Source organism: Corvus kubaryi, unplaced genomic scaffold (genome assembly GCF_017639235.1).
Source record: "Corvus kubaryi isolate FWS band 111438036 unplaced genomic scaffold, C.kubaryi_AGA036_p1.0 72, whole genome shotgun sequence".
Taxonomy (NCBI): domain Eukaryota; kingdom Metazoa; phylum Chordata; class Aves; order Passeriformes; family Corvidae; genus Corvus; species Corvus kubaryi.
Window position 1 is genome coordinate 1,047,171 of NW_024582060.1, and position 24,605 is coordinate 1,071,775.

General features: G+C 41.5%; 1 protein-coding gene across 6 annotated transcripts in view; it reads left to right on the forward strand.

The window, feature by feature from the left end:
* Positions 1-24,605, forward strand: part of ADIPOR2 (adiponectin receptor 2) — a 44,696-nt gene that overhangs the window by 16,220 nt on the left and 3,871 nt on the right. For all 6 annotated transcript variants that reach the window (XM_042050172.1, XM_042050173.1, XM_042050176.1 and 3 more), the window contains 6 exons: positions 6,048-6,283; positions 18,788-18,907; positions 20,763-20,934; positions 21,376-21,562; positions 22,621-22,808; positions 24,028-24,221. In XM_042050172.1, the coding sequence (XP_041906106.1) occupies positions 6,116-6,283; positions 18,788-18,907; positions 20,763-20,934; positions 21,376-21,562; positions 22,621-22,808; positions 24,028-24,221 (1,029 nt within the window). In that variant the 5' untranslated portion in view covers positions 6,048-6,115. The remainder of the gene's footprint in view (positions 1-6,047; positions 6,284-18,787; positions 18,908-20,762; positions 20,935-21,375; positions 21,563-22,620; positions 22,809-24,027; positions 24,222-24,605) is intronic.

Sequence of the window (24,605 nt, forward strand, 5' to 3'; positions counted from 1 at the left end):
TTGTTGTTGTTGGCAGCCATGAAGCAAGTTGGTGTGAGTAGCATGCCACAGAAATAAAATCATTGAAAGGCAAAAGATGGAATGCTTTTCACTTGGAGAAACAGCCATTTAATGAAAAGTGAACCAAAAGCAGGTTTTCCAGGTCTGGGCTGTGGATATTTGTGGAATGTAATGTGAAAGGAACTTGAACTTCTGTTCTTAGTTTTGTACTGCTTTTGTGACAATTCACTTGGTTTTGGTTTATTGAAGAGTAGAACTGATTTACAGCAGTCATCCAGTCTGTAAGGACCGGACACTGTGCTCTGGGGGTGGGCCAGCCTCTGACATAACTCTCAACCCAGTTAAAAAACTGGGGTCCAATTTGCAGTACAAATTGGACAAATGTAACAATGTAATGGGATCCTCTGAAAGGGAAGCATTTCGATAATGCAGGCAGGCTGCTGGCTTGTTCCCTTTCTTTCCATCCAAATGCATCAGAATGTGCTTGATTGTTTGCCTCTGCAGCCTGCTGTGAAATAGCTTAGGCTGAAGCGTCCAGTGACAGTTTACAAGTTACAAAGACAGCTTTTTGGCCACTGACCCTCTGCGGGAGTCTAATCTTTGTTTTGTAGATGCCTCTTTATCTAGGGAAATTACATCAAGAAAAGAGGTGTTGGATTACTTCCTCATGGCTCCTCATTGTTAAAGATGACCTCCAAAGAATTTTTACAGCCTGATTCGTACTTTTCCTTTAGGGTACATTGAGAAAACAAAGTCTTCTGTGAGAATTTCCTTCTCCTCCTGTTCATACATACCCTTGTTTGCTTTGTTTTTGACTGTAGCTTTAGAGAATATTTGGAATGTTAACTGTGAATGTTTAACTCCTGAATTGAAAAAGACAGCTCAATGGTTGAAAGACTGTTAAATAAAAAAAAAAAAAGAAAAAAAAAAAAAGAAAAAAAAAAAGAATATAAAAATCCTGTATTTCAAGTTGGCCTTACTGTACTATTTGTGAGGGACTACTTGTGACAGAAGCTCCCTACCAGAGGATAGTACTAGAAATACAATGTGCCAAGAAAAGTGCATTTCAATCACTATACCTTGTTTCACTCAAGGTAGCCAGAATCAACTGTTTCATAGGCACAAAATTCCCCATCGCCCTGTGTAAGCTGTGTTCTTATCCCAGTCAGTCTGTCCATGGGTTGTAGTGGAAGTGCTCTGCCATTTGTGCCTGTGCTGACAGTTCTGGGAATAGAATTGTGCCTATTCTATTCCTGAGGCCTTGCCTAAACCGCTGGGGATTCGGTAAAGTCTCACTGTTCGATCAGCTTTGCCCTTCCACTGGCACGGTTGTAGCTGCCATGGCACGTGGACACAGGCAAGGCAAAGTTTGTAGACTGATACAGCATCTCTTACAAAATTTTTTGGGCACTCAAGCCCTTCATTAAACATTAAGCATTAATGATTATTCTGAGAAATGTGTAGCCTGAAATTTTCACGATAGTCTTGTTCTTTTGATAAGTTCTGTTAGAGGGAATGAGCTAATCTTAGGAAGAACCATCCACTGTGTATACATTGTTTGTGCTGCTTTAATGGATGCTTTGGAAGAGGTTTATCAAGGAAACAGCATACAGTGGATGCCATTGCCTACCTGCACAGGAAAGTTTCTGCCAGAAAGGCAGTTGAGGGGGGAGTGTAGGGAGAAGAATTTTCATTTTCCTACAGGCAGAATTAAATACCTCCTGAGGATCATTCTTGTGCTGCTTACAGGAAAGGACATAACTGATGAGAGTGGAGTACTGGAGAGATTGCTTTGCTTAGGGGTAGTGGGAGGTAGTCTGACCATCCAGGCTGTGTTTTGTCCTAAAAAGGGAGTGACAGATCTTTTAAATTTAATTACAAACACTACCGTTAATGCGTTTGCTTTGTTTTACTACCATGTGTCATGGTTTAGCCTAGGCAGTAAATAAGTCCTTGTGCCAGGTGAATTCTGGGAGGTTAGAAGCGCTGTGGTGCTTATCCTAGGGAGTGTCATATAGAGAATAAGAGCATTATCCTGTGGTGCTTAAGTTTGTGTAACTAGTCTTTCCATATCAAGGAGTGAAGCAGTGTCCTAAATATGCCGATAGTTGTGGGTGTTGACTCCTGTGCCATTGCACAGTGGCAGTGAATGCTGGAATAATACTGCCTGCTAGTTCTGTTTGGAAAGATGGCAGGGCTGAGCCTCAGGCTGGCACTGCCTGTCCTTGTGTGGGGTTGGCCACTGCTGAACCGGGCTGGAGGGAGCAGCTGAGGCTGCTCTAGGGGGTGTGTGGCAAGGCAGCAGCACACAGAGTTGGCTGAAGGAGTGCCTCGTTTTGTGTTTATAGGCTGTGTTTAGAACTCTGCTTCTGTTAAACTGCTAAGTCCTTTCTAAAAGCTGACAGAGCATCTAGAAGTTTTCTGTATTAAAAAACCCAACAGACCAAACTCGGTAGATGCTTTTCTCAGCTTATTTAAACACAGCAGGAACTCACTGATTCATCTACATGCTGATATTATGTATGCAATCATTAAGTAGATTTTAAGTCATAATGGCAACTTCCTCTTTAAATGGAAGCTAATTTTAATGAAACCTTTAATTTGCATGCAACAAAAAATGTTGAAGGACTTTATTTATGAGATTTATCATCTCAATGAAACACAAAGCAATATTTTCCAAGACCTCAGGTGTCCTATAGATTTCTTTTTTCTAGTTTTTGTTTTTGTGAACTGTGCAATCTTAGAATGAGGCAGTAAGTCTCCTCACAGTGTTTCAACCATCATCTTCTGGTTAGCTGCTACTGACCATACTTAGACTTCCTAATTTCTTAAGAAGAGGTCATTGTTCACTGAGCTGTGAGTCGTAGAAACTTTAAGATAGAACTTAAAGACCACCTATGCCTTTCCTGTTCATAGTCTTCACTGCTTTCTTTCACCTGTGAACAGATATTTCAGGCTATTAGCACTTCTGTGTTGGCACCTTCCTGTTGCATTCAGTCATGTATTTCTTGCTGTTGTAGTACATTTTTAAAAAGAACTAAGACCCAGTAGAGATGCTTTTGGATTAGCTTTTATCTTGCTTACCTTTGCATGCTCATTTAGGGCAAGCATATTTAGCACTAAGAGGATCCTGCATGAATGACATGGAAACATCTTAGTTCACTGAACAATCTCACTGTATTTTCAAGAAACAACAACCTCTATTTCTGCAGAGCTCTGAAGACCAGCTCTACTGCTGAAGGCAAATCTGACTCGCTGGAGGTGAAATGCATCTTTTATTTTTAACCTTAGTGAATGCTTGGCAGCGAGTGCTCGTGCAGTAAATCCTCAAGGTCTGATGTAAAAGTCTCTTGGCATTCCTGTATCTTGTATTAGCAGAGCCTTTCGCAAGCATCTCGGCCAAATGTGGTTCAGCCTGTTGTGTGGCTGTACTTCATCCCAGAGCATTGCTCCCACAATGTCACAGAGGTGATGTAAGGACAGGCCATTAGGCAATATAGTGGTAATGCAGCACACAGGGGCAGTGCTATTGCTTAAATCTGGCAGAAAGAAGAACCAGTAAAGCTTGCTGGTTAAACGTCTCATGAAGTTGCCCAATCTATGGAACGAGCTAGGGCTGTTAGTACTGACTACCTGTTTGAAATGTGTGGAATAGCAGGTAGGGGGGTGTGCCTGTGTGTAACTGTTGTTTATAAACAGCTGCTCTGCTTACTTGCATTTTTCTGGTTTTAGCTACGGTTTCAAATTGGTTCAGTGTACTTGTTGTGGTCTAACCCCAGCGGGCAGCTAAGCCCTGCACAGCTGCTTGCTCACTCTGCCCCGCTGGGATGGGGGAGAGAATCCTAAGAGTAAAAGAGAGAACCTGTGGGTTCAGATAAAGACAGTTCAATAAGTAAAGCAAAAGTTGTGGATACAAGCAAAGCAAACCAAGGAATTCATTCACCACTTCCCACGGGCAGGCAGGTGTTCAGCCATCCCCAGGAAAGACAGGCTCCATCACATGTAATGGTTACTTGGGAAGAAAATTAGCTCTATCCCAGCCAAAACCAGCGTAGTACTGTACTGAAATGAGTCTCTTACAGGCTGCCTTTTAGATTAAGGTGCCTGTTAGCTTAGTTTCAAGCTGTAGTTGTTGTTGCATACTCTTTTCTTTCTTACATCAGTTTTGCCAAATGGCAGTGTGATTATGCCTTCATGTTTCTTGCATAAAAATAGAATTGTGAATTGGCTGCTTGAAATATGACAAAAACAGTCAAGATTTCAGTTCTCTGGCTTTCTAAATATTTGTTCCTGCTCTTAAAATCTACTTGCTCAACTTCTTCACTGAGCTTCCTGTGTAATGTTGCTAGACTTCATCTTAATTCTCCTGTGGCCCTTGTGTTTACCAAGTAAACAGCTGTGGCTGTTTTAGATGTTGCTTCTCAGATGGAGGTTGCTGACCCTGTAGTGAAGGTAGCAGGAAGGTGGGGATGCCATCTGCTCTACTGTCAGATTGTCACCTTACTATCTTGGGTGATTAAAGCAGTGTGCCATACTGAAATCGGACAACTTGGTATCATTTAGTTCTGCAGAGTCTGTTACCTGCTCATTAGCAGCTCTCTCCTCTGAGGATTGCCAGGCAGCTGAGGGGATATAGTATTACAAACTGCTGCAGCAAAATTACCTATAGCCCATTTGTCAGAGCTGAGAATTACCTTGTAGTGATCATATGTAAATGAAATGAGTTCCTGTAAGGACAGAATACATTATTTATTGGCTTTTTGGAGGTGACATTTTATTACAAAACTGCCAATATCAATTCCCTATCTTATATTTTTAATTTTCCCTCCTACATTATGACAAATTTCAGCATCATTTATTGGCCACTAAAATTCCAATTTAATTATGCATACTGGCAAGTTAAAACTTGTTAGATGGGTTGTCTTAATGTAGTTATGTGTTAGTAACATCTGAGTACTTAGGTGCTACAGTAATAAGAATGACGCCAAGTGATTAGTGCAAAATGAATAGATGGTCATTCAGAGTGATTCTGAAGCCTCAGCTGTGGCTTCATTCTCATAATACATTCTGATGCTTTGTGGCACTCAGATTGTTCTCTGGAGATTGTGCCTCCCAAGGCTACCAGTGTCAAACAGGTATCTCTTAACTGGCTGCTGAAGTGACACCACACAGTGATGTACAAAACAAATGTGACCAATAATACTCTTGGATGAGGGCTCAGATTAACAGTTGTCACCAAATTTCTGTAAATTTGATCAAATCTTTAGCATTTTGAGTTAAATTTACCCTGAATCCTTTTTGCAGTGTTGTAAGTGTAAAATACAATTATTTTTCTGAGTAGAAATCATGGTTATTGTTTTCGGGGGGATTTACCTGTTTCTGATGGCTCTGATGGAATGAACAGTGTTTAAATTTGTGTGCTCTAATTCCTTGCCCAAGTAAAGGTACAAACCCGTTCCTGGCAGTGATTGTGACCGTGTTAATTCAAGCAAGGGAAGCATAACTGCTCTGTGTGCTACTGCCCTCCTTGCAGTCTGTTTAAAATTAGTTGCTGCTTGAGCTCTGCTTGAGCTTTGCTTGATTGCTATAACCAGTACTTAATGTCCTAGTTTTGGTGAAACCTAGACTGGATAACTGAGCTTGGGTATGAGCTTCATACCTGCAAAAAATACAATAATTGTGGAGTACTTGTGATAAGTAGATTATTTCTAAATAGTATTTACAGCCTGGTGCTTGCAACTTTGTAGAAATAATTCATAAAAATTTGCTGTGGTTTTGTAGATTTACTGTTTTATGAAGCTCACTTTTCTATCATCCTTCAGAGTTGTGTTTCACTTGTGTTAGGGTATGAAACTTAGTGGTCTCAGGATGAGAATTCATTATCCAGCAGTGTAGAAATCTGTGTGATTGATCTGGTGGGAGTTTGGGCACATATAAAGGCAGTTGTCGTAGCTGTTTGGTAGCTCGTAAGCAAGCTCTTCTTCCAGCCAACTTTTGCACTCTTCTTTTCAACTGCAGTTGAGTTACACAAACCATTTGTCTTTCAGAGCCAAGGCATAATCAGCCAAACTGAACCAAGAAGAAAGAGAATATTTGAGAAGGCTTCCAGCATCTCATGAATGAGCTAACGGAACTCGATAATGCTGGTTCTCCAGAGCCGGGTCTACGGCTCAGAAAAGGACACATGTCTGACACTGCAACAGCACAGGCAACCTTTGAAGAGGACAGCTCTCAGGAGAGCCTTCTTCTAGTGGAGCCACCACTGTCTTCTGGTCAGGAAAATGTAAGTCATATGGTTACCTGTTAGGCTTGATAGGAAAAATGAGTTTTGACATAAGTGCTTCAGCATTTTAAATAGCTTTCAGAAATGTGGACCATGAGCCTACAACCTTTTAATGCCTGCTAAATAACTGTAATAATACCAGGAAGATTCCAGAAGTATGCAGTTGAATGTATGGGAACTTGGGTGACAAGACTGGGCATAACTAGTTTTACCAGCTTTTCTGTTTTTATTTTTTCCTCAAAGAAATGGGACTTGTATTGGTTTGTTCTCTGCTGAGATGCTGCTCATACAAAAATATTTTTGTTCTGTAATTTTCAATTAATTATAGGTGAAAGGAGAAGTATTGACTCTGGCTGCATATAATCAGAACCTTGGCTAATTGATATCTTTCTGATGATTAGGACAGAAAGATCTGTTTGCAGGCATTCCTGCTGGAATTAGACTAAACAATGCACGATATCCTATCTCAGACAGCAGCCAGTAACAGACTCACAAGGAGGAGCAAAAGGATGGGGAAGCACCTTGTGTTGCTTGCCTCAGACACTCTCCCAGCCTTTAGCAGTTGGTGGCTCACACATTTTCTAAGCCAGTGGCAGTGTTTATAAATTTTTGGTGCATGAACCTTTGGAAGTTTTAGCAGCCACAACATGCAGAAAGGCATCTGCAGCTTAATCAGGTGTTCTACAAAGACAATGTCTAAGCACTGGACAAAAGTACCTTCTGGTTAGACAGTTCCAGAAATGTAATTAATGCTTCTCCCAGGATATATTCAGGTAGATATCAGCATAGTTAAGTGGAAGAGGCCTTTGTCTTAGACTCACTATCCAGTTTATCATGGAGTAATGAGTTTACTGTATCAGCTCAGTCACAGCAACTGTGTGGTTTTAGCCAGCAGCAAAAACATGCTGGTGCTACTTAATGTATGTTGGGCTGTGGCTGTAATTGCATTTGCCACAGATTCTGGGTGTGTGTGTGGCCCCCCGTCATGGATCAGCTGACATGAGAACTGGTATTTGCCTTCTCAGCTTGATGAGTTGGAGCCCTTACAGAATTTAGTTCTGTGCATTCTTGTAATGAGAAGTCAGGGTTGGTATTCATGTCTAGTAAGCCAAGCCAAGGCGCTCGCAGCTGTACTGCTGTGACTTCTCTAAGGACATTCTCAGTACCATGACGAGGGAAATACCCAGCGTCGTCTTCTGCTTTGTACAAGGTTGTGAAGCATGTGTTTAAGGTGGAAGGCCTTGGCCAAGACTCGTTAGAAAAAGAAAAGTTGAGTTGTGCTAGCAGATATTTTGAAGTTACATGTTTATCTGTTGGTGGTTTTGGGATCATCTGTTTTGAAGGCTGTTTTCATTCTTGCCTCTGACTTCCCTGGTTGAATAATGAGAGTTACCTGTTACCTGTGGATGGAATAGCCAAGGTAAAAGTCCATAATTGGTTATGTGCTTTAATTCTTTCTGTACATTTGCTTAGCTACACAGAAATTATCTGGATGAATCAGTGTTTAATTCTAACATTTTGGAAATGAAATGATTGAAGTACTTTCATTCCCTCTTTCAGACATTCTTAGCACATGTCGTCTTTTTGGTTTTTTGCTTTCATCCATACAACAAAAGTTTGTGGTTTTTTTTGTTTTGGCTCACTACAAATGTTTGGTTTTCTCATGTTTGATTTCTCTTTCCTGGTCTTCTAAAGTGCTGTCACAGAAATTTGTTTTTGCCATTTGGGCCTTGCTGTTCTATCTTAATCTGTATCACTTTCTCTGCCATAGATGGCCTCCTGCCTTTTTGAATTGTTTTTTACCCTTTTATTCCTGTCCTCTGTGATTTCTTGGGTTTGTTAGTATGATGTCTTTAAATTGTTTTTTGTCTTAAAAGGCTGAATAATTGATGCTTCTAATGGATCATCCCAAAACACTTTGCTGTCAAAAGTACCAATATTGGCTTGCCAAATGGCCTTTATTATGTGATATTTTGCAGTGTTCCAAATAATCTGGAAAAAACATTATGCTGTACATCTTCCTCTGCCTTGTGTAAGCCTCAGCACAGCTGTTGCTCGAATGTCAGCTAGGATTCACTCTTCTGCTCTGCTGTGCATTCTGGCTCTGTGCAACTGTCTCAGCAGAGAGACTTATTAGTTCATTAGCATGACTTATAAGTTCAAAAGCCTGGTTTTCCTCTGGTCTGGAAGAGGTTCATGTTTAGATAACAGTAATATAAGGATATTGTTCTTGGCTAGATGGCAATAGTACTCAGGCACTCAAGCTAAACATAGCCTTATAAAAGGTCTCAAGTAGTGCTCACTGCATCAGTGTTTAGTGCTAAATGCAGCCACGATGGAGCTGATGGTAACAATTCCTTGTTGGAGGAGGGAAGTGGATGAGGGCTGTGTAGTGTCTTGATGGTAGAACCCCCATCATCATTTAATATGCTATTAAATGCTTCTACTTAGAAAAGCTTTTATCATAATAAATATGTATTCTAAAATGTACTGGGCCTAAGACTTGAGGTATTAGTGTAAAAATGTGTACCTTTTTATCCTGTGATAATATTGCATTGTTTATTTTCCCACTGCCTCCTATTACCCTGCTTACACCATTGCAGCTCTTTACTTGTATAAAATCTTCTCCAAACTCTCCTGTACAAGATTCCTTTCCCTTTCCCTACTTGTATATCCACTTCCGGCTCCACTTGTAGAAGTAAGCAGTCTGAGCTCTTAAGAGGTAGTAGTTGATTTTGATGAATTATTTTAATAGTCTTTTCTAAGGAGGAAAGCATGGAAGCATGTCATTATGTTGTTCAGAATTATTTTCCATCTTCCTCACAGCTTGCATTGTATACTGTATACTCCTCATTTTGATGGGCCAAAATATTGGTCCTCATAACTAGTAAAGCATTTTCTTGGGAAAGAAAATGGAGATAATATTAAGAAATAAGATTTACTCCTAAAAGTTTTTTTTTCTGAGGCTTTTGACCCTGGCACCAGTAACCTACCTGGGAGGTTGCATAGCTGTGAGCTAAAAATTAAAGATCTTACTTCCTGTAAATTGTGGCATTCAGATACATGTAGCAAAGAATTACTAGCCATATTGAACATGCTTATTCAAAATTATAATGACACAGCTGCATCCTTCTGCCAGTGCTGTTAATCTGCCAATTATATAGTGATTCCTTTGAGAAGATACAAGTCATACATCATCAATATCCTATTTATACCCTCTCAGTCTGTGTTTTATTCCATAACTCTGTTCTCTCCTAGAGTGCAAATATGTCCACAGATTATCCCCTCTTCCAAGTACCAGTTTCAAGGACTAGATACATGTCTTGCTATCTTTAAACATGAAAATAGTGTAGTGGCAGGTGAGTGGTGAGCCTTCTGTGATTTGGAGAAATAGTAACCATTTGTCTGTATGGTAAGCATTTGATGATGAGAAAGGGATCAAGCAAGCTGCATAATTCTTCTCATTCCTTCAGCAGTTTAAACCTTTTTTCCTTTTTCTGGTTTACACTATGTGCTGATAAGGCATTTTTCAGCAGGTGCTTCCCTCCTGTAGCATCCTGGATTGCCTTGCCTTTGGGACAGCATCCTTTCTCGTGTCCCAGAGTTTCTGTGTCTTAACTGCCTTTGCAATTCCATCAGTGATAGTTCCTAAAGAAATCTCTCCTGCTGTGACTTTGTTAAGCTGACACAATCAAATGCATGTGACTTCTTACAATGTGATGAATGGGCTCTTTATGCAGCCCAAAACCCTGTGCTTGACTCTTTCCTTTTGTACTTAAACGTGTCGGTGACAGGAGGTAAACAAAAGAACCGTTTTCTTTCCCTTTGTTTCAGTCATCTCATCGGGTTTTCCGTGCTTGGATGCCGATTGCTTTCATCTTCCATGCAGTTGAGCTGCGTTGTGCAGTTGTCCTGTGTGGCACCAAAATGTGCCCATAAAGTGGAGACCTGTTGCTTTGAAGTGTTTGGTAACCTACAGTAAGGTTCTGAGAGGAGGTTTATGTAGCCCTCAAGTCATCTGAATGGGCAGAAGAAATTTGGGTAAATACTCCTCTGGATTGCTTCTCAAGGGAGTATGGGCTTTCAAAGGAGAACTTAATTGACCTCTGACAAATTTCATGATATCTCCATGTACCTACAGGAGTCTTTCTAGAACATAAATACCAAAGTGACTTGAAAGAGGAAGGCAGAAGGATGTAACAGGATTTCAGGTACAAAAGAGAATTCTGGAGTAATTGAGGGTGAGCAAATGACTCGAGGCTTTTAATTTGAATCCTAGGACTTACTCAAAGCCTTCTCTGTTACAGAAGTGTTTACATGTTATCTACGGAAGCAGACTACAGACATACTTTTTTGGTATTGCAGAAGGGTGCATGTAAATAAATGGAATCATCAGGTTGGCTTTCTGGTGCATGCCAGCTGAGTGAAAAAGACTGAGGTGAAGTCTTGAAGGTCAAAGGGAGACATTTGAGTCTTAGGAATAGTCTTTCTGGAGCTAATATTTGTTAATTCTGATTGTGTGAAATTTCATCCTTTGTAGATCTACTTGCAAGTTTAAACCATTTTAGCTTCCTTTTCAGTCTGGCGTTTTTCTATTGGTTCTTTGGGGTTATGATTGCAAAGTTGGCATTTGCTTCTGTATTTGCCTTCTTCCTCCATTGCATTGCAGGTTTTATTGGTAGAGTGTGAATGGAAGAGGCCTGGCAAAATCAAGTTTGAGGTCCCACCAAAGCACATTTCCTTTTGTTTTAAAGCTGATTGTGTTCAAATGTTGTTGTTCTGTAGATTTCTTTATTATCTCTTCCTTTCCTCCATTTTTGCAACTCTTGGGAAGAAATGTTATTTCTTTGAAAGCATGTGAGTTGACATTTTGCTTCAGATCAAAAAGATCTTAACATCTGCATTTCTCCTTCACTTGCTGTTCTAAGAACTGGGAGTAATGTGAATTTTACTCAGATTCCTAGTCACTGAAGTGTTTGAGTAGAGTAGGGTTTTTTTTTTTTTTTTTTGTACTGGAAAGCATTTTTGGATACACAGAGCAGAATATCTCCAAGTATTCCCACTTAGACAGTATGAGGACAGTGTGACACGTTTATGGAGATGGTTTCCAGGCTCCACAGGCCTGAGTTGGTCAGATGCTGATGCCTCCCCTGCTGGCAGTTGATGTGCCTGGGTTATGAACAGACTGTGAGAGCTTGAAAGGCTGCAGAAAAGGCAACCTGGTGACCCAGTCAGGCATTCTCAGGCAGTGCCCAGAAGGCTGGTAACATGTAGGAAATGTCCATGTCTCTGTGTCTGCTCTGTCTCCCAGAAAACTCTCACCGAATTACCAAGGAATTTGTCCTAGGTGAAGGCTGTTGAGTTGCAGCTGGGTTCAACTGTGTCCCATTACTGTGGAGTGTTTCCGTGCTTTGGGAGGGAGGGGAAGTGGTGGTGCTCAGAGTTCGCTGCCTGCCAGCAGGTTTTGTAACCATTGCTTGCTGTGCTGCGTGTTGAAACTAGGAGAGGGAGGGAGTAGTTCTGTTTATAATTCACTGGCACAACAGTTTCCCTGGACAAGGGTTGGATTCCACGGGTTTTGCCTTTGTTCTCCTGGAGATCATATCTGCCTGATTTGGGCAGCAGCGGGGGGGTGCGTCGACCTTTCACAGTGATAGAAGAGAAAAAAATAGTGTTGTGCTGGTGGGTTAACTTGCATCTTCCTCCAACTGTTTCAGATTGATTGACTCTGCTGTTATGTTAAGTTCAGGAGTACACTTTCAATCTCTCTTTGCTTATTTTTGTAACAGAGCATTTCTTTTTCCATAAGCCCAGCATGCTTGTTTTCTTTTTCTCCTGTCAGGATTGACAATGGCAGAGGAGCAGAAAAAGGCACATGAGACTCTTCTGCAGTAGAGACAATTTGTACAGGCTCTCCTCCAAACTGTACTGATGAGCACATGTGGGCATTGAGGCCTTGGGCCCTCGTCAAATACTGGGCATTAACAGAAAATCAGTAGCAGCTGCTGCTGCTGCTCAGAGGTTCAACAGACCCTTTCCATCTGAAGATACTTAAGAAGGGAGCTAGTTCTAATCAGTGTTCTAGCAAGGCTGCTGAAACCAAAATGTGACTTTGTCCTAGGACTATTTGCTAAATGCGTTTTGAATGTTAGTGCTTGTTTTTAATGAGTGCCAGCAAGCAGTCACCCATGACCAGTTGTGTAAAGCTGTTTTCAAGTGCTATATTAAATGGACTGTATCTTTTATAAGAAGGTGACCTACGAAGGAAAAACATTAAACTCCAGGAACCTTCAAGTACTTGACATTTTGACCAACAGGCCTAAAGGGTTTTAAGTGCTAATGAAAGACTTGTTTTGGTCCAGTGACAGCAAACGCAACTTTGCACACCCTGCTTAGAGGATGGATGTAGTCAGCCTGTTGGAAACTGTGGTGTGGCTGTGTTTACAAGCTTGTCAGGGAGAATGTGAATTCTAAAGGACAGAGTGGTTATTTTAAAATAACTTGGTATGTGCAGAAGTTAGGGGAAGTCGAGGAAAGTTTTATGGTGCTGTTCGTTTCCGGTTGATTTCTTACAACACAAAGAATATAAGCTGATGAAATTCTGAAAAATGTGCAACAGGCTTTTAGAAGAGATGGTGTGGCAGCACTTATTGCTGCTTCCCCCTTACAAGAGGCTGGTTGATAAAAGGTCAGTTGACAGAATGGGCACAGAGGAGTTGCTGCTGAAAAAAAGCAATCTGGCCAGCTGAAAAGGATGTTACAGAGCTGTGATTAGAAAAATAACATTTTTATATTATAGCCTTGAACGTATCTTGGCCATTATACTGAATGCTCTCGTGTTACTGAATCTGGCACACTGCCCCAAGGAACATAAAATGACTTGAATGTCATGTTAAGCACTATTAATCATTCATCTGATGAGATCAAGATAAACAAGAGTAAGAACTCAGAGTCATGTCTAGACTTTGTGACTTCAGTTTAATATGGGGGATAACAGTGGTATTGTAAATGGAGCAACATATGTTTGTAACTTGAGTTTTAGGAAGAAACTAGGGTATAAATACCATGTCATATAATATGCCATGACTCAGTGTTAATCAAGACATTTGGTTTTTCTGAGCTATCTTGCCTGTGTTCCTACCAAAGCACAGAGTTCTGTCAGGGCAGAGATCAAGAAGAGAGGGGGGGAGTGTCTGTCAGCAGCTGAGGGAAGCAAGAATATCAGAACAGATACAGACTGCGTGGTACTTTGAAAATTCCTGCAGTGGTAGGTTTAGGGCACTGGTGACATCGTGGTGGTGACTTGGCATGACAAACAGTTGACCTTTGAGACCTGGGAGTTCATTAACTGCAGAGCTTAATACTACATAGGTATGTGCATGGTCAGTTAGGCTCCTGGGTAACTGAGTAATGGCTCTGTCTGAAAAGAAGCCCTGATACAGAAAACTTGTGCCCTTTCTGGGGTTTAGGAGAGTTTTATTGCTGTTACTAATTGTCCTAGTTTTGACTGGGATAGCTGATTTTCTCCCTGGCAGCTGGTACAGTTCTGTGGTTTGGATTTAGGATGAGAATAGCATTGATAACACACTGATGTTTTAGTTGTTGCTCAGTGGTGCTTACCCTGAGACAAGGACTTTTCAGCATCCCAGCTCTGCCAGTGAGGAGAGGCACCAGAAGCTGGGAGGGAGCGTGGCCAGGGCAGCTGACCTGAACTGGCCAAGGGGATATTCCATAGCGTGGAACATGGAGCCCAGTGTATGAACTGGGGAGAGCCAGTTGGGAGCTGCTGATCTCTGCTGGGGGACGGGATGGGCATTGGTCAGATGGGGGTGAGGGAGGAGATGGCCACTTTTTACAGAGTAAAAGGTGGCTCCGTTCAGATTTAACTTATGTTTTAGTTTGCACACTCAAATCAACAACATTGATGACACTTTCTGAAGTGATGAACCAGAACTTGCTTGTCACCTGTGCAAGCAGCAGTCACGTGCAAACTCTGAAACTTTCTAGAAGTCTTCAAATTGACATCAAGAAACTACAGACCAAAATACGCTTTGACTGCTTGAAGTCCATTGAACATAACTTAGTGAAAAGTGGGAAAAATGTTTCTGGAATCTTTTTCTGCAATTATGAATTGACTTCTGACAGGCTTTTCCATAGTAAGGACATTATTAAACAGCATGTCTATTAACAGATTTGAGAGTGATAGTATAGAAACTGTTAGTCTATGTGAGAAGTATAAGCTGTTGTAGTAGACAAGAGAAGTATGTTGCATTTACTAGAGCAGGTTTTACTGCACTTTTCTCTGTAACAGGATCTTTGGCTATGTGATCTGACATTTTTGGACTGCATTCAGATGAGAAATTCTTGTACTAAATGTAAACCTTTTTTTACCTTTTGTACCATTGCTATGTAAGAGTGAGATTTTACTGTTAAACTTTTCTCATGATCAGCACTGTGCGATTGAGCTCTAGGGTGTCTTGCTCTTCATTTGCTCTGGTGATCTAAGTCTTGGGTTTGGTATTAAACCTCTTTGATCCCTACCAAAACATGCTCTGAAATTCTTGTTTAGATGATGATCTGTCCCTGGAAGTGTGTTGCCTGGTTCTCTTACAAAGTGATATAATTAAGTCTGATCTCTACCTTTTTCTTCTACATTCTTGTCTGTCACTGTTATCACAAAAGAAACTGTAACACTTGACAAAATAAAGTGAATATGGATAAACCAGTAAAGCTGGTTCCTCTGGATATTTTCACTTGTCCTTCAGATTTGTTTGATTCTCTGGTACCGTTACTGAACTCAGATTGTACTTATACATCTGTTGGATAATTTCCCTCTCATTAGGTACCTGTGCTGGTTTTTGGTAGCTTTAACACTTTGGGAATTTGCAAAGGCAGTAGGATTAAAGTTGGAATGATTGCTTGGCATTTCCATAGAATTAAGCGTCCAGACCTTTCAGAGTGTAAGTACCCAGAAGCCATGATTTCTGATTAATGTGAAGGACTGATTGTATGCATTGCTGCATGTGTGCACTAGAAGAGTGACAGCTGAGGATTGTAACAAGCTTGCTTGTTACAAACAAGGGGGTTTTTTTAAAGGTACTCTAAAATGCTCTGAAGACTTCACAGAATTATTTAGTCAAACCTGGGATGCTTTAAAAGAAGTTGAGTAAATGAGATGATGTAAAAGAACATCTGGAACATCCCTTTGGCCTATGGTCTAGGAACTACAAAGGCAAAAGTTATTCTTGAAGCACTTAATCCAGGATATACCATAGCTCATTAAAAGTGGGAGTATCAGAGTTTTCTTCTGGGCTCTCACTTCCTTCATGGTCTTAGAAACCCAATATGTTTCTGATTTTAAAATGTGATTCTGTGGGCAGGACTTAGAAATAGTTGAAAACGGGTCCTAAAAGAATGTGCCTGCTTGTGTTGTTATGGTCTAGAAGTAGTCTTGAATTTCTGATACAATCAGCCAAAGAGGAGAAAATAGGTGAGTCCTAAGATATGAAGGAACTTGTCATAGTGGAAGTGTTACCTTCGGAGCAGAAGAGTGGTATTTTTTCCTTTCAGTTATTGCCTTAAGAACTGAAGGTCAGTAGACTCCTTCAGATTTCCAAGTGAAAACTGGTGTTGGTGTTGCCCTCCCCTGTGGATTTCTGGCTTCCAACAGACACAGTTTGCTGTTCTTCCCAATGAGACGGTACAGGAGGGAGTCAAGGGAGGATGGATGTTCCAGAACAGGCCTCATTTTGCCTCCTTAGCAAGAAAAGGACTAAGAAGCTGAGCTTTAGTTTTTTTCCCTTGAATGCTAATTTTGCAGTTTAATGGCAGGAAGGAGATAGTAAAATCAATTCCATTTTTTGGCAGTAATCTGGACTGTGTATATGATATGAATTCCTTTTATCACCAAAAGAAGCTCAGTAATGATTTGTTTGTAGGCACGTGGCCAAAATGCAAAGATTTTGGACTAGTTCAGAAATAGCTGTGCTCTTCAAGCTTTACAGTCTGTTCAAATTTAAGCCTTCCCATCATTCTAGAAATGGGAGTATGTGCAGAGGGGGAAATGAACATTTTTTGGCTTTGAGTCACTGGGCTGACCGCAATGAATACAGGCTTTGATTCCGTAAGGGACCTTTTTCCTTCAGTCCACCCAGTTGTGTAAGTTGAGGATGACTAACTTGTTCACCCCGTTTGAGCTGGTTACTGTGTGCAGCTGGGGGAGGCAATTCTAGAGCAGCTGAAAGGCATAGCAGTGCTTCCTCTGTCAAACGCACTGGAACCTAAATGCCAGCCTTGCTTTTCCATAAAGCATGCTCCTGGAAACCAAAGGTTTCTTTGGGTGCTAGATTGTGCAGACTGTCATGAGCATCTTATCCAGACCTCCACAGCAGGGGACTTAGGCTAGTTGATCTTTAAAGCTGCCTTCTAACCCAAACCATTCTGTGTTTCTATGACCTTGAGTTAATTATTTATGATACTGAAAACTGAGAATCCTAGAGAGCTCCATTAGTAGAAAAAGCCAGTAAAATTGACAGTGTGAGAAATAATGTCAGTGAATGTTGTTGAGTCAGAATGAAACCAAATTTTTAAAAAATTCCAATGCCTAACAGAAATTGTGCCTGTTTTAGAAGGATATTAAACCTGTTTGCATCTTGCTGGTGCCTTTCTGAGTAGAACTAGTGGGATAACCTAGGCAGAGTGAGTGTATTTAATACTGTCTTATTCTGCTGGAGAATCTGCTTAGAGCTGGTCAATATATCAATCGTTGCTGTAAAATACGAGAGATTGTTCAGAGGGGTTGTTCACTGGAATGATAAATGAAGGTGAGCAGACAGTACAAGGGACATGGGTTATCCACAAAGATTTGTTTATGCAATCAAGTTTTCCTAGTGTGGACAAATGTGAGGTCATATGTAAAACTTGAAGGATGTATATACTGTGTATTACGTACCAGAAATTGCATTCTGGATAAGCAAAATTGGGTCAAGAACTGATTGATGGGACCTCTTTGAAAGATGAAGCTTCAGTGACTGCAGCAAGCATTGGGTACAAAAGCAGGTATTAGCATGTCATTTCTCTATCAAAACCCCAAAAATATTGAAGACTCTGGATAGCTCACTGTAGGCTAGAAGAAGTCTCCTTTTTTTATTCAAAAATTAAAATTTTAAGCAGCTCATTGAGTTAACTTGGCAGAAACAGTTAATAAGGCTTTACACTAAGGAGAGAGCTGTAATGTGGGACAAATGCACAGCCAGCTCCCATCCCTGGCTTGAACATTCAGGGCATTAATCTGCATTACTGATAATAATTTGTAGATAAAGTAAGTGAGGTTATATACTATATTCTCAGCCACTTTGGATGGTGTTATTGATACATCATCTTGATTTGAAAGCTGTTAACCTTGGTACGGGAATAGGAGGGGAAGAAGTGTTCTGGGAAATGTGGAGGAGGCCAGTCTCCCTCTCTGCTGGCTGTGGAGCTTTCTTGGCTTGGTCACGGGGTGCGTGGCAGCTCTCTGCATTAAGTCTGAAGCTCCTTCTCTCTTTCCTAGCTTCCTCCCATTTGTTTTCCTTGGAAGCTGAAGTGTTGAACGGAGTCTCTGATGGGCCATGAGCATTGCAGGAAGCAAACAGGAATGTAGAACTTCCATGGCTCCCTGCATCTCTCCTGCATGGGAAGCTAGAGTGTGTCATAATATGCAGATGATGTGATAAGTCATGATAGAGCAGAAAACTACCAAATGTTGTTCCTGTGAAGTTATTAATGATGTGTACCAGCCTGATATCCCAGCTCAGGAGATCGTTTTAGTTTTCCTTTTCATAATTCTCTTGGAACACCTGGAGGAGATGGATGTTTCTCTATATTTGAACTTTGCTTAAAACTCTGATCCCTGTTGCTGCTTTTCTCTGATAATTTGCCTTTGTCTAACTGGCAGAAGTTTCATAGTAGTTTCTGAAATACCTTGAAAAATCAAACAAATGAGTAAATTCCAGTGCTGGATTACAAGCTGAACAGAAGTGTCAGTTAAACAGAATAGGTTTTTGGATTTGGACTGAAAATTGAGGTGAAACATTTCTAACAAGGTAAATGGATTCCTCTCCTTGACTTACCTTTTATTACCCTAAAATGCCAGATACATTATAGAGGCATTAACACCAGCACAGTGACATTGAAACATAAAATAGGGAGTAATCCTTCCCTAGAGGTGGGTATGCTGCAAGCCTCAGACTCCATACCTGGGATTTAATGAAGCATGACTTAGAGGAGCACTGCTTGCTTCCAAACCTGCTGGAAACATATGCAGAATGGATTAGACATGTGAGTTGTTCTCAGATACCTAAGAATGTAATCATTTTTTTGCTTGTTCTTTTGAATTCTTTTCTCAGTGCTGTACATGGAAAGACTTCTTTATTTGCCAGGACCTCAAATCATAGTTCTATATGGAAAACAACATCACCTTTCTTTGTCTTTCTATAAAGCATTTTCTCTGTTTTTTCCCTCCAGTGTTCTGAGGATAATAAACACAATGATGAGCCACCTCAAGAAGATGAAGGTTTTATGGGTATGTCACCTCTTCTACAAGCCCACCATGCTATGGAGAGAATGGAGGAGTTTGTGTGTAAGGTAAGGGCACGTGGAAACTGCTGAAGTAATTTCCTTTTTCTTGGAAGCTCCAGTGGGCAGCAGCTCCCTCCATTGGAGCGACTGCACTACTGATGTGAGGGAGAGGAGGTTCTCACTGTCCCCAGATGGGCATCTCGTGTTCTAGCTGGCAATAGTACACTTCCTCAGCATCTGTCTGTCATACCGGATTAAATTGTAGAGCGTGGAACAATAGGGATTTACAACTGAGACTCCAGAGCTGATCATGCAACTCAGGTGTGTCCCTTGAGAAACACCTGTGAGTGCAAAGCAGAATAAAAGCCTTCTGGTTCGAGGCACTTTGATGTACAAGGTCATTTGTCCAGATCTTTTCAGATTTGCAAATATTTTGCTTTTCCAGCACCATTTGCATCTATTGTAGAATAAGCTTTGTCCCTGACTTGAAAACAATACTGTATTGAAACCATACGTAAGTAAATCCATTGTAGATTTTGTAATTGTTGACCTTGGCTCAATTTTTGCTACTTTTTAGAGCCACTGGGCTGTGTCAGTCTCTGGCCCTCCTCTCTTGCTGAAAGGAATGCTGCCCCTTTATACACTGGTTCCTGCTGGGTTTATGAACTATTTTTGATGTTTTACAGAGGGACCCTAGTTACTTGGTGGTCTTTTGTGCACGGGTCGTTTTGGGGGTTTTTTTGCTTTTGTTGGTTATTTTTTTTACTATGCATCTTTGCCTCTTATTTTAAAATGTTTTGTAGGGTGGATTGTGTAAATTGAATTCCCTCCTTCTGTTTCTACCTCAATTCACATTTTTTGTTCATGAACTAAACCAGTTATTTCCTTGTTTAATGTATTTAAGAACCCAGTCTTTAACTGGGCTGGTTATTCTGAATGGTTTTGTTTTGCTTCCATGCACGAGTGTGGAGAATTGATTTAAAAACTCTGGGCTCTTGTTGTTGAAACTGAAATAAGAATGTAGCTTTTTAAACTTAGTGTTTCAGGAACCTTCAGCCTTGCTCCTGTAACTCTAGCCAGCCGGCAGATCCAAGGAACCCTGCAGAAACACCCCCGGTACATAAAGCAGTTCCCTGCCACCCCTGTCCTTGGCAGTGCTGCCAGACTGAAGCCTCCATGTGTCTTGTGTTACTGAAGCAGTGCTGGGAACATCTGTGCACACTTATTTCCTGTGGAGCCAGCTGCAAGAATAGCTCTGTGCACAAACCCCTCTCTCCCTTTCAAGAAGAAGTCCCGTGGAATTGAGAGTCACGAGTCTGTTGCCTTAACTGCTCTGTCACCATTTGTTTTGTGAGCCTGGGAGCACTTTTTAGCCAACCTGAATAAGGGGTTGGACTCTTCTAGCTGGGCTCTCGCCCTTTCACATTTTTCTGGCCCCTGTTAGTGCTGATGGGTAGCTGCTTTTGCTAGCCTGCCCCAAATGCTAGCAGACAGTCAGGTTGGCTTGTGGTGGAGGAACAGGCTTACTTATGTATGGGAGAGAACTTACTCAGTTCTTGCAGGCTTCTTCAATTAAATGGAAAAGAATACCTGTAAAATAACAGAACATGGAAGTGAATTAGATGTTTTCCCTTCATTAACAGTAAAAAAGCTCAGTAGCCTTCCTGTGCTATGAAATGCTGAAGTATTTCTTTCTCTGATGATGCAGTTCATAATGACACAGTTTTGAACAGGGAACAGTGACTTTAGCATGGTATTTCCAGTGTAAAGCCTTTTCCCCAGAGACATCCCATCAGCTCTCTTTTGTTTTCTGTACTCATAGGTTAACTCCAGCACTTTCACTAACACGGGTTTTCTGACTATTTCCGTGCACTGATGGAACTCCATTCCCTGCATTTCACTAAAATCTTTCAACCCCTAGGTGTGGGAGGGCCGATGGAGAGTCATTCCCCACGATGTTCTGCCTGACTGGCTAAAGGACAATGACTACCTGCTGCATGGACACAGACCACCCATGCCTTCCTTCCGGGCTTGTTTCAAGAGCATCTTCAGAATACACACAGAGACTGGCAACATCTGGACACATCTCCTAGGTATTCTCAGCTTGCTTTAATCTAATGCTAAATCTAACCCAGTGGTTTCATTGCTCTCAAAGAAAAGAGAGCAAGACAGAAAGGGCTGTGGTTTGGTCAGCATTATCATTCCACTAGTAACCTGTTAAATTAGCATCTTGGTATACCTCTCCTAATTTTATCCCGCCAGAGTTGGATGGGACTTCCTTAATCATGGCATACCATACAAACAAATGCTATAAACATTTCCTAATAGTTGATAAATTACTGGTAGATCCTTCTTTTCCCAAGTGTGTAGGTGTTAATTGGGATCCCATTTCTTGCCACAGGAACACACTTAAGTTGCAGCTTCTCTGAGTGGTTTCAACTTGTGAGAGCCTTGAAGGGAAGTGGTGATGCTTTTAGACAGAAAAGCTTTCAGTATGCATGAACTTGACACCTCTCTGCCTTGCTGTTTTTCAGGATGTGTGTTCTTCCTTTGTCTGGGAATCTTCTACATGTTCCGGCCAAACATGTCCTTTGTAGCACCTGTGCAGGAGAAAGTGGTCGTTGGATTGTTCTTCTTGGGAGCCATACTCTGCCTCTCCTTCTCATGGCTCTTCCACACAGTTTATTGCCACTCAGAAGGTGTTTCCCGGCTCTTCTCCAAGTAAGTGCCTAGAGAACAGGGTAGGCCAAATAGGAAACAGGTGGGAAAACAGGGCTGGGATTTGTGCCTGGAGCCCTAGTGTGGGAGTTGTTCATTTCATGACTGCATGTACTTTGGAACAGAGTTGAGCAGAGATTTAATGCAGCTTCTTCTAATTATAGTTTGTTTCAGTGTGAGTTTTTGTGCTGTCATTTAAGTCTTAAAACTCCATCATTTTCTGCTGTTTGGCAGGCTTGTGCTTGCATCTTGCTGCTGTAAGTAATACGCCTCGAGCTTAGTTGCAGGACTTTGAATTTTTAGTGCCACCGTTACTTCTTGTCGTTTCAGCCGTTGTGACTAACTTTGAACCTTAAACTTATGTAAGACAGTTTCACAGTGTATCAAGATGTCTTGGTCTTTTGGTTTTACTGCACGTTCTTTTTTGGCTGACTGCTGAATATCTCATATTTCCTAAGACTGTGCAACCCAGGATTCTGTAATCTGCAAGACCACCTCTAAGGTAGCCCAGCAGTTAAAATCCTCTGCTGAAAAATTAGCTCCATCAACTTTTGCAGGAGTATTTTGTCAGGGTGTGGTAAAAAGCGGTGGCTGTGGATTTCCTTTTTTATACTTGTGTACAAAAAAACAGCGTGGTTGAAAAATTGCAACATTATTCCACTGTGGTCACTGAAGCTGATGCCCAACTAACTCACACATGTCAGATACTGAAGTGCTTGCCTTGGCTGTGTTCTCAGAACATACTGTGTGCCCTGTCTTTAGAGGGCTCTTGCGCTGCTTTTCTCCTCTTCTGAAACTCAAATGTGAGTTTTCCTCAGAAAGCTTTGGTCTAAAGGCTGCTGAAGGTATTGCTGATGTCTCAAAAATGGCCTTACTGGCTGTGTGTCAAGGTAATCCATTACTGTAGGTGGAAGAGTTGCCATCAGGACCTAAGCTGCAATAGTGAGAGTAATTTAGTTGCAGTGAGAAGTAGACAGCTGGTCCACTAAAGAAGAGTGTGTGGGTGTGAGGACTTCCAAAGGTTCCCATTTCTTATGACACTGATTTTTGTTTTCTTCTAGGCTGGATTATTCTGGCATTGCACTCCTCATAATGGGCAGCTTTGTACCATGGCTGTACTACTCCTTCTATTGCAACCCTCAGCCTTGCTTCATCTACTTGATTGTGATTTGTGTCCTGGGCATTGCAGCCATAATTGTCTCACAATGGGACATGTTTGCCACCCCTGAATACCGGGGTGTAAGGGCAGGTAAGACCTGAAGTTAACTGTTTCACTTCTTGACTTCCTTTCCTGCTTCCTACTTGTCACTTGGAAAAACCACCGTGGGAAGACTTAAGAGAGCTTAATTTTATAGACACTTGATATTCTTGGATTGGGAGCTTGATGGCTTTTCTTTCAGTATTTATTGTACCCAACTGGATGCACAGATAAGGGCTGGTGCAAGTCCTGGAAGTGCATTCCTGAAATGGACAGTAACACATGCAGTAGGAAAGGTGGTGCAAACAATTTCTAGCTGCATCTAGCAACTTTGCTCTCTCAAAAAACGACTGACTGCTTGGTGTGTGTATGTGTACTTGCAGTGCTTGTCCTTTTTTTGTAACACTAGACTCAGATACCAGCAAATCATTGAATGATTGAATTAATCTGAATGATTTGCCTGGATAAAACACAGAGCTAAGATAAAGACTGTTTTTCTCTTCGCATCATCAAAAGAACAAAACCAGATTTGGTTTCACATTTCGAGGTAGGAAGAAAGAGAGCTTTAGGGGGTAGCTGTGGAATGTGCACACAGCTGGGTTGAATAGTAATATGTCTCATTTCTTAACCTGCACATGCTGTCTACAGTAAATCTAGATTTCCTGGACAAGTTATGGGTACCTTCAGAGCGTTCAGTTTTCCAAACTTAAAATCTCTCTATGGGACAGGAATATTCCCCCCATGCCCACTGTTTTTACAAGTTTTCCGTCCTTGCTGCTAAACTCTAAACAAATAAACAGGGTTCTCTTATATGGCAGATCAGATGAGCACAGATGCTGCTTTTCTGTTTCCTAGGACTGCTTGTGCAGAATATGATAAACAATCTCTTTGTTGTGTCTCCTTGTCTTGCTCTTGAGCGGTTGTGGTGAAGTGAGGTGCAGTCTGTGTGGTGTCAGTTCCCTCTACAGGCCGAGAGCAGGAACTGGCCTCACGTACACTGGAGCTGGCAGGCACGATCAGGAAATGAAATACACCAGCTATCTGCTGGAACACAGAACTGAGTAGCTTCTGGTATATGAAGGAAGTTTGTGCATTCTTTAGCTTCCTTTCCAATAAATCTCTTCTGGGGACCTCCAGCTTCAAGAGCTGTCACCTCTCTGCTGCTTTGGCAAATACTGAGTTTTCCTTCCGTAGCTTTTGTGTTTTCATTGTCTCCCTTTACCGCCAATGTGTTCAAACCTGACTTTCCCGCATTTTCTTTACCTCCCAGGAGTATTTCTAGGTCTGGGTCTTAGTGGGGTAATTCCCACTCTGCACTTTGTCATCTCTGAGGGGCTCCTGAAAGCAGCCACAATGGGGCAGATAGGCTGGCTGGCACTCATGGCATGCCTGTACATCACTGGTGCTGCACTATATGCTGCCCGCATCCCGGAGAGATTCTTCCCTGGCAAGTGTGACATCTGGGTGAGTCTACTGAGTGACTGGATGAGGAGACCAATTTGAAAGCTGGTTCCCCTTGAGCCTGAAGGATGTTGTGTCAATGTTTTCTTATTGCAAGTGTCAAACTGCTGCACCAGGAGCAATAGGTCTTCAGGGGCCAAACCACGGGGCTCTCTGAGCCTGCCTTAGCTGGTGCCTCTCTTCCCAAGTTGTCACAACCTGGCTGGTCTGAGGTAACTGCTGGTGTGCAGATTCACCTCAGCACAGTTCTGGAGAGCTTTAACAGATGGGCAAGGAATTCTGCAAACATTTTTGTGTGTGTGTGTGTTGAGGATCCTACAAAGACACGTCTTTACCTTGCTTCTGTGCAGAGCAGTGCATGGTTATTTCAGTGGTGTTGAGTGTGTT